The sequence below is a fragment of the Benincasa hispida genome, chromosome 11 (genome assembly GCF_009727055.1).
Source record: "Benincasa hispida cultivar B227 chromosome 11, ASM972705v1, whole genome shotgun sequence".
Taxonomy (NCBI): Eukaryota; Viridiplantae; Streptophyta; class Magnoliopsida; order Cucurbitales; family Cucurbitaceae; genus Benincasa; species Benincasa hispida.
Genome location: NC_052359.1, coordinates 7521396 through 7531675, shown reverse-complemented (window position 1 = coordinate 7531675; position 10280 = coordinate 7521396). Strand labels below are relative to the sequence as shown.

Genomic DNA, 10280 nt, shown 5'->3' with positions numbered 1-10280 from the left:
TTTGGAGAATTTGTTTTAAATGGAGATATATTTAATAGATACAATTTAATAGTAGATAATGATTTTTTTCAATACAATAAGTACAAGGTAAAAAAGAAGATGTCAATATCAGTGAACCGCAATGTATTAAAGAAAAGAACACATTACCCGTGAATTTATTCTCAATCCGAATAAAATTAAAAAATGGAAAGAAACTTTTTATATATATATATTTGTTAAAAGAAAAGTGAGGATGTAATTATTGATTATAATAATAATGAATCCAAACCCTTAAAAATTCCAGACGTATTGGAGTGGAAGCCCCCCACAATAATTAATGGCATGGGGCCGTTTAGTGGTAAGTTGTCTTGTAGTGGGGAGGGTGTTAGCTTAGTGAGTTTTGTATATAATTGAAATGCAATTGGAAGAGTTTGGTCGTCAATTATCAGTGATCCATTTTGCAGTGAAGGCACGGCCTTCCTTTATTTCTCTCTCCGCCTCTTCAGGTTCGCCCCCTGCCTTCTCATTTCCTCCTCCCCATTCTTTTTTATTTTATCTAATACTAATCCCACATTTATATCCTTAAATCTCATTTCAATAATTAACTATACTTCTAATTCACCCACTTAATTCAACGATGATTTGCATCATCTTCTTTTTTGGAGATCGAAGTCATGAATTTTTTTTTAAAGGATATTATAATTAAAGTGTGAGATAGGGAACAAACCCCAAACCTTGAGATCGATAATATAAACATTACGTTGAAATTTACTATAATATAAATACTCTATCCTATATGTCTACTTCATTTAAGTCCAAAATCATAATCAAACACAATTTTTGATTTTCCTTTTATATTTATGTATAATCTTTTTATCACAGAAACTCATTCAATTTTAGAATTTTCCTTTTCTTTTTTAATTCTCTATTCTTTTCTTCTAAAATAGATCCATGCATAATCTTTCAAGGTCTTTTTTTTTTTTTTTGGACTATAACATGGGGATGGAAAATATAAGATCATACTTTTTAGTTGAAAGTATGTATTTTTATACTAATTAACCTTTTTTTTATATATAAAAACCACATGTCTATCATACAAGACATTGAAAGTTGAGAGTTTAAACACTTTTCAAAATTTAAGAATTCTTGGTCATCTAGATAAATTTATCACTCTTTTTCTAGTAATACTTGAGTGCCTTCTAAGATGTTTTTGAGTTGTTTGGAGTGCTAAGATGATATAGGATGTTTAGAGTTCTGATGTCTGGACAGTTTTGATGTCTGTGTTTGGGGAGCAGAGTTGTGTTGTCTGTGTTTGGTTGTGTTGTCTGTGTTTGGATGTGTAGAGTTGTTATGTCTAAGTCTATATGTATATGTTTGAGTGTGCAGAGTTCATATATCAATGCTATCTAGTTCAATTTTTTGTACTACAAAATAATTTGGCTATATGAACATTATTTTTTTAATCTTATCATTTAATTATTGTATCAATTTAGTTTTTTGTATTCAATTATTGTCTTTTAAATAATTCTTTATTGTTGTTGTTTAAAAAAACTCACTCAATATTTAAGATTAATCGTAAATAATCAACAAAATAACAAAATTTAAAAATATGAAATTTAATTCTATGTCAGGGATGAACATACCATTTTTCTTTTCTAAAACTTTTTTTTTCCACTTTTTAATACTATATATATATTTCAATCATGACTTGAATTTTGAAAAAAGTTTTTAAAAGTAAGACAAATAAAAAATAAAAATAAACGAGTGAAAGTAGTATTTATAAATTTAATTTTTAAAAACTATCGAGAACTAAAGGGTCATGAATGGTCAATTAAATATTTTAGTGAGGCATTTAAAAAAAAGGTTTTACTTCTGTTTGATTTTAGGGATTTCGTGAGTTTTTTCTCATATATATATATTCACTAATGAGTTTTCTATTGAGGTTTTATAATGGGCTTTTGAATAGTAGATTTTGAATATTGATGTTGTATATGAAGATATTTTTTTATTTTTTTATTTTTTTGAGAAATTGTGTACAAAGATTTAATCCAAAATATTGTGATTTCTGTAATGGGCATTATACAGATAAATAATTGATATACTAAGCAAATAAAAATGAAAACTTGAATGACATAATTTATAGATAATAAATTATTAATGTACTTTGTCACAAGACATTGGAGGAACGATGTATGTAAATTGAACGTAAAAAATAAGAAAAGAATAAAGAAATAAAAATGTAAGTGGGTCATAGAAAGGGATGAGAGAGTTACGATCAGGTATGAAAATGGAGGAGACATAGGAAGTGTGGGATGAAGAAGCTGGGAGAATTGTTAAATGTGGGTTACTGTGCACATGTTAATGAAGTGAAAATGGTAAAAGGTTTATCGGTGGATCAAATGGTGATATAGGGGCTATATGATCTCTCCATATAGGATGTTGAGCCCCAAACAAGCTCATCATCACTCACCACTCATCAAAAAAGAAATAAGAAGAATTTACACGTAACAAATTATGATTGGACAATTTAGTAGGATGCACAAAAATAGGTAAGTGTTGTCCTAGATGCACCTATTATTTTTCTTCTTTTTCTAGAAAACAACAATTAGGTTTTATATCTCTCTCTTTTTTTTTAATTATTATTTTAGTTTTTTTTTCCTTTTTTATTTTTGACGAAAATGGTTCTTTTTATGTTTTTTTTCAATTACACTTTTATACTTTGAAGTTATAATTATTGAGCATTTAAACTTTTAAAAGAGTTTAATTAATTCATTGACTTTCAATTTTTGTATCTAATAAGTTCATAAATTTTAAGATTTAATAGATCTGGGACAATTTTGAATTGTCTTACAAACTAATTGATTTGTTGAATCTAAAAATTAAAATTTTATGTCTAATAATGTTACATTATTCTTTAATTTTTGTAACTAGTAGGTCTATAAATTTTATAAAATATCAAAATTTTAAAACTAATTTTGTAATTCAAAAGTTTACCAACTAAATAAATGAACATCCACATTGATAGCTACATTTGTAACTTAATCTAAGTTAGGAATGAAAGTTTTTTTCCACAAAAATAACTGAAAATGTCAAGTGGGATTGTGACCAATAACAATAACAATAGATGAATAGGACCACAAATTTTCACATGGTGCACTTTAATTTTGTGTAGTTGTGTACTTTTTGTCTAATACAATACATAATTTAACATGGGATGTGAAAGTTCTATTTGTTTTTCTCTTTACGCATTTAAGAAAGTATAAATCGTAAAATATGAGTGAATATAGCAGTGATCTAAAAGGGAATAGTGCCAACAGTAGTATTTAAGTTCTAGTTTGTATTCTGAGTCATTGCCACACTATTTTATGTCTTAACTTTTGTCCAATATTCTAACAAAATTTTATTTCGATATATGATAGTTTTGAAACGTTTATGAAAGATAATGGTAATATTACAATTTAAAAAAGAATATGAATAATTTTTAAATAAAAATATAAGTCTATCGACTTTTTTATGTGATTTAGCTAGCAACATAATTGGAATACAGTAATACTTGGTTGTATCCATCTCTTAAATTTTGCTAAACTTGATATTACTAAAATTAGTGAGTCTACACAGTTTTTTCTATTACTTTTTGTTAAAATTAGTGGCTGATGAATTAGCATAAATTAAATAGATGAACAAAATTAAAGAAATTATTACTATTGTTATTATTAACTAGATTCTTTTCTATTAAAGAAAAAGAAATGTATTTTTCATGCTGCAATCATTTAGAAAATGATAAATGAAGTATTTGAAATTAAAATTTCAATTTTAACATATTCATATTTAAATAATTGCAATTTCTTGAATTAAAAAAAATGTAATGCCTTATAGCATTAAAAAAAAAACTAGGGATAAAAATTATGTATAAACATTAAATTGGATGTTTTCAAAATTCATATACCATTTAAAAATAATTTTGTTCAACTCGGTTTTGTCTGGTCTTAGCCACAATTAGGAGTGCAACAAAAAATCAAAAAATTTTAAAACCAAATCAATTCAAATCGATTCATTGGTTTTGTTTGATTTTTTAGTATAAAATTGGATATCTTAATTTTTATTTGGAGAAAACTAAAAAATACTAGTTCGGATAAGTTTTTTATTGAAAAATCCAATCAAAATCGAACCAATCCGACGGTAGATACATAACTTTAAAAATAAATACTAACATTAGGTATCTTTTAATATTTTAATTGTTATGGTGCCTATATATTTATTTTTTGGGAAAAAGATCAATTATTACGGAGAGAAAAGTGTCAAGGAAAAAAAAGAAACAAAAATGTATAATTTCAATGTTTAGAAAATAATAGATTTAATTTTAATATAAAATAGCAAAAAGGATCCATTTGATACAAAAGTGTAAATAAAAATAAAGAATTAAAAGAAAAAAAGAAAGCGTAAAAAATCGAAAATAAAATCGACGATAAACCAAATCAATTAAAAATCAATTTATTGGTTTTATTAGAAAGCGTAAAAAATCAAAAACCAAATCGACGATAAACCAAATCAATTAAAAATCAATTTATTGGTTTTATTCTTTATTGGACAATGGTTTAGATTTTTTTTCTTTGTAAAATTGATTGGTTCAATCGGTTTTTTTGTTAATATCAAAATCGATCAAACCAAACTGACTATCACTCCAATTGTGGATCATATTTTTTTACATCATTAAGATTCAAGGGTCTAATCGATAGTCAATATCAACTGTCTCAAACTTCTAAAAATATCAATCTATATATAAACCTCTCAATACTTAAAATAAGTTAAAATGCCAATAATTTATAATATATTCACGTTAGTGATTTTTGGTTACTTCTTTTTTAAAATGTTCTATTGAACTTTTTAATCATATTATAAAAATGTCGGTTATCCCTTATGATGACGTTGAACGCATTATTATGTGAAAATACTAATAAAAATGTGAATTTGGACAACAAACATAAGTTTTAAAATGGTCAATAAAAAACCACTGTACCAAAATAAATTATTTGAATTACAAATTTAGACATCGAACGTTTAAAACTACAAATTGAATCCATGGACTAGGGTATGCAACAAACCAAAAGTCGAGGAATTGAACCAAATCCACTGGTTTGGGAAAAAAAAAGAAAAGAAAAGAAAATTTGAGATATTCGATTCAGTTCACAATTCGAGTTAGGAATAGTCATTCAAATCGTAAAAATCGAACCGTTTCTAAAATTCGAATCGAACTGAACTAAAAAACTCAATTAAACCGAAAAATACGGTTCGGTCCGATTGAAGAAATTTTGAAACTGAATTAATTCGGTTTGGTCCGGTTTTAATTTTGAAAACTGAATTTGAAATCGAATTGAACCATTTTCAATATATATATATATATTTAAAAAATGAGTAGAACCGAATTTAAAATCGCATTGTTTTTAAATTAAAGAAAAAATCAAATTTAAAATCAAGCCGAATTGAACCGTTTTTAATTAAAAAAAATAAAACATATATTTTTTAAAATACCAAAACCAAAATTGAAACAGAACCGAACCACATATATGAAAATTCATATATCATTTATTCATATATACAATTCGATTCGATTTGGTTTGAATTAATAAATCGATTTGATTCGATTTCATATATTAAAAAATTCGATTAGTTTGATTTGACCTCCAAATCGAATCGAATGTTTCCACTCCTAATTTGAGTTTTTTCCAAAGCTTGAAAATCGAACGAAAATTAAGACAAAAAGAATAATAAAACTCAAAGTCCAACTTAACAAAGCCCAATCCACAAATGTAAAATCTAATTTTTTATTATATAATTTATTTCTAGTCTTCATTTCTCTCTCTAATGAAATTTACCTTCAATCGACCACACTCCCTTCCTCTCAAGCCAGCAACGCTATCCGATCCTCATTAGCAAAAACTTTTTAAACATACAATTAAAAGCATCAAATTAAAATATTAGAGATTTAATAAACATTTTCACAAAATCAGAAATTAAGTGGACAAATTTGAAAGTTAGATGTACAAAACTTGTAATTAATCAAAAGAAAACTATCTTTGCAAAACAAATTCTTTATCTGCACCCTAGTGGATGGCCGTGGGGCCACGATGCCAAATCATTCCATTTGCAGGTCTATTGTTGATTGACAACGGAGTCGGGATGGGACATATTCTCCATCTCCATCCCACCAATTAGAGATGGGACAGAGACGGAGATTCTCTGTAAAAAAAATGGGTCCCTCTACAATTTTTTTTTCGTTTTTGAACAAAGAGAAAGACATAAAACATATTAATTATATAATATTAAAAAAATAAAAAAAAATAAAAAACTAATCGAGATCGAGATTGGAGTAGAGTCGGAGATGGGGTAGGATACCCTCCCATCCCCGCGGGATCGATCTACGGAGATTTTTACCAACCTAGTCTCTCGTTTCATATCATCATTCTTTTAAATTACTTTTTTTTTTTTCCATTTCAAACATGGGCAACAGAATTAGGGTTATTTAGATTGGGGAGGTTCTTTTGAAATTTAATCGTGTATAAATTACTAAGCGATTGTGTATAATTTACTAAACGATCACATAGTGATTTACTAAACGATTCTGTTCAACGGACGCATTCTGACCGATTTAATTTATTTTTTTAATGCGGCGTAGGGAAAAAAAATAATAAAATATTCCCGAAATGCGTTAAACAGACACATTCTAACCAGTTTAATTTTTTTAATGTAGGGTATGGGAAAAAAAACAATAAAATATTCTCGAATGCGTCTCTAAGAGACGCATTCGGATGAGGACAAAAAAACTACCTCTTTTCCCTAAATAAGTTGGAATCTCCCTCACCAATTAACTTTCAAAATAACTCCAATCTAAATAATCCATAGAATTATGTTGTTTAAACATTTTTTTTTCTTTACAGTATTGAGAATGAAGGTGGAGAGAGTTTAAAACATATCATTAAATAGAATATACCACGTGTTACAATATTAGTGGATGATAAATAAGCATAAATACAATAGAAAACACATATTAAAACTAAAAAATATAGTGTGACATTACATTATTAAAACATTTAAATTCTTTTATTCCAAAGTTAAAAGGAAATATTTGATGATATTGAATAGGTTAAAATAGAATTTGAAGGAAGATGGGGTTGTTGTCTCTATTGGAGGTGGCATCCATGCCCAATATACAAGTCCTCCTTATTTGTTTGTTGGGAGCTTTCTTAGCCACTGATTATTGCAACATTCTTCCTCCCCATGCTAGAACTTCTCTTAATAAGGTAATTCAACTTTCAAATATTAATTTATTGATATTACAATTAATTGCATGCATTAATTTTCTGCATTTCCTTGGCTTCATTATGCTTTAATTTTTATGTGTTGTGCAGATTGTGTTTGGTGTTTTCACTCCCTGTCTCATGTTTGCAAATTTGTCCAAGACTGTCACATTTGAAGACATTATTTCATGGTAACCCAACTCTTTTTCATCAAACATTATTAATTCCACTATTAAAATGAATTAATGTGATCCATTTGATGAATGAAGATAATGAATTAATTAATTCAGTGTTTAAAGGAAAATGAATGAATTAATAATATATAGGTGGTTCATGCCGGTGAATATTGGTTTTACGTTTTTATTTGGAGGAATATTGGGATGGATGATTGTGAAAATCTTCAAACCAAAGCCATATCTTGAAGGCCTGATCGTGGCTTCCTCTGCTACTGGTGAGTTAATTAATAATTACTAATTTAATTGAACTAATAATGGGTTGGATAATATAATGAATAATAAATATAGGGAACTTGGGAAACCTTCTTCTGATCATAATCCCTGCCATCTGTGCGGAGAAGGGGAACCCTTTTGGCGATCATGACACGTGTTCTTCTCGTGGACTCTCTTACGCATCCTTTTCCATGGCGGTAATAACCCAAAAATAAATCAATTTTAATTTCCTGAATTTTGATTTATATATTAAAAAAAAAAAGGGGGGGAATTGCAGCTAGGGGGTTTTTACATATGGACTTACAGTTACCACCTGGTAAAAAAATCCTCCTTACGCCTCAAAGAATTTGAAGAATTGGCATCCCCCGAGCAGCGCGGCGATGATTATTTGCAGAGTCATCTTCTGCCTCAAAAAGCTGCAGGTGAAGACGACGTCGTTCCTTCTACCAATAAGCTCGCACTAAAAGAGGTATTTGATTAGTTAATTGATTGATTAATCAATCGGGTAGGTGATTATATGTGTTTTTAATTAATTATGAAACTGGATGGTGGTTGCAGATTGAATCCCAAGAAGCAGGCGTCCCCATTCTAGAGAAAGAGTCAGAGAAATTAGGCGTAATGGTATTGGGTAAATTACAACAAATGTTTCACGGTATCATGAAGGAGTTGATGGAACCACCCACATTAGGAGCTGTAAGTTGTATCTTTTTCTTTTTCTTTTTCTTTTTTTAATTTAATTTAATTTAATTTGTTTAGATTGTTGGATTTATCTTCGGAGCGGTGACGTGGCTGAGAGATCTACTAGTTGGGGAGAGTGCTCCATTGCGAGTAGTCCAGGATGCTGTGAAACTACTGGGGTATGCGTGAGATGGTGTATTTTAGTGGAAAATGATGATGATCGATTAATTATATTGATTAAAAAGGAAATGAATGAATACAGCGACGGAACAATCCCAAGCACGACGCTGATCCTAGGGGCGAACCTGACACAGGGGCTACGGTCGTCGCGAGTGAAGCCAGTGATCATCCTGGCGCTGGTTGTAGCGCGATACGTTGCTCTCCCTGCAATAGGAATAGTGATAGTGAAAGCGGCGAGAGGGTTGGGGTTTCTGCCGCCGGACCCCATGTACCAATTCTTGTTGATGGTTCAGTACACTCTCCCTCCAGCCATGTCCATCGGCATTATGACCCAGCTCTTTGGTGTGGCTCAAGAGGAATGCTCTGTTATTATGTTCTGGACCTATTCAGCTGCTGCCGTTGCGCTCGCTCTTTGGTATGCACTTTTCATGTGGATTTTGTCTACCTAATTTTCATTTTTACTACCTTTATACTGTTTATACCATTGTAATGCAACCCATATACTTTATGTGGGGCCTATTTGGAGATGATGTTTCCAGTGGCTGTGAGTTCAATTAGTTTTTGTGAGATCAAGTGAGTGCTTGTAATTAATTAGCTTTCTTCATTTATATTTGGTGGTAACTGCTGCACATATTATATTGTAAATATTGGATGGATAAAAATATACCTTCCTTGTCACATCACATCACATCTCTCTCCCTATCTTATTACTCTCTTATTTAATATTAATTCTGTTGTTAATTAATGCTCAAGCAGTAATGAATATCTTCAAAAGAGAAATGGAAGGAATGTAAGAGAAAAGGTAAGAATCCTTACTTAAAAAATACGGTTTTTATATATATTTTTTAAAAATATTGTTCGAAATTTTACAATAGAAAATGGGATCAAACAACATAGTAAAAACTACACTTTTGAGGTTTAGATTAAGTTGTATTTGGGTAAATTCAATTAACATTCGTTACACCGTTGTGTTTTAGTCATTTTTCGGTTCATTACTAACATAAAGTTGACTTGATACCTATTATTTCGATCATTAAAAAAATGTAAAAATATTTCTTAAATAAAAAAATAAATAGGCATGATATTTGCTTTTCGATAGTAATTAATGGAAAAACGGAAGGAGTGTCTAGTAAGAACCAAATGTAAACCTAAATAGTAAAATTGTTAGATTTAAAAATCTAAATGCAACCTAACAAAATTTTAGAGGGCCAAAAGTATACTTTTTTTAAAATTTTATTATGAAATTATGAAACAACACCAAAATAGTTTACCAATAGTTTATCAAGTTTTACCTGCTTTTAATTTGTATATGTATATATATACTACTTTTTATATACATAAAAATGATTGTATTTAGTGGGGTATATAGGTTATTTTTTAAGAAATGTGGTGTATAGATGTGAATTTTTTTACAAGAATTTGAGTTGGGTCAAGGAAGAAGATCATGTCAAATTATCATCGAGCTAAACTCACTTTAGCATATAGATGTAAACGTTAGACTTTCGACTTTTTAGTCAAAGATGTAATTATACGTCTTTTAATTGATTGAGAAATTTTGTTTGATTTTTTATTTACGCCTTCTTATAAATATTAAATTATTATAAAGTAGTTCTTCCTAAATTACTTTAAAACTGGAAGTCTGTGTAGTTCGAAGCGGAAGCGGGATCTGTCTCAATTTTAGTTTCTCACATAATGTAAA

General features: G+C 28.9%; 1 protein-coding gene across 1 annotated transcript; it reads left to right on the top strand.

Moving 5' to 3' along the window:
- Positions 1-389: 389 nt before the first annotated feature.
- Positions 390-9266, top strand: LOC120091603 (protein PIN-LIKES 7-like). The gene is made up of 9 exons (XM_039049705.1): positions 390-485; positions 7120-7277; positions 7386-7465; positions 7601-7725; positions 7799-7920; positions 8001-8192; positions 8282-8416; positions 8480-8580; positions 8664-9266. Exons 2-9 carry the CDS (start codon positions 7143-7145, stop codon positions 9028-9030), a joined length of 1257 nt encoding a protein of 418 aa, XP_038905633.1. The 5' UTR covers positions 390-485; positions 7120-7142; the 3' UTR covers positions 9031-9266.
- Positions 9267-10280: the final 1014 nt, after the last annotated feature.

Excerpts from the sequence above, each read along its gene's own strand:
- LOC120091603 (XM_039049705.1), top strand. The coding sequence starts at position 7,143 with ATGGGGTTGTTGTCTCTATTGGAGGTGGCATCCATGCCCAATATACAA. Across the intron at positions 7,726-7,798 it reads CGTGGCTTCCTCTGCTACTG|GGAACTTGGGAAACCTTCTT; the intron begins GTGAGTTAATTA and ends TAATAAATATAG. Across the intron at positions 7,921-8,000 it reads ACGCATCCTTTTCCATGGCG|CTAGGGGGTTTTTACATATG; the intron begins GTAATAACCCAA and ends GGGGAATTGCAG.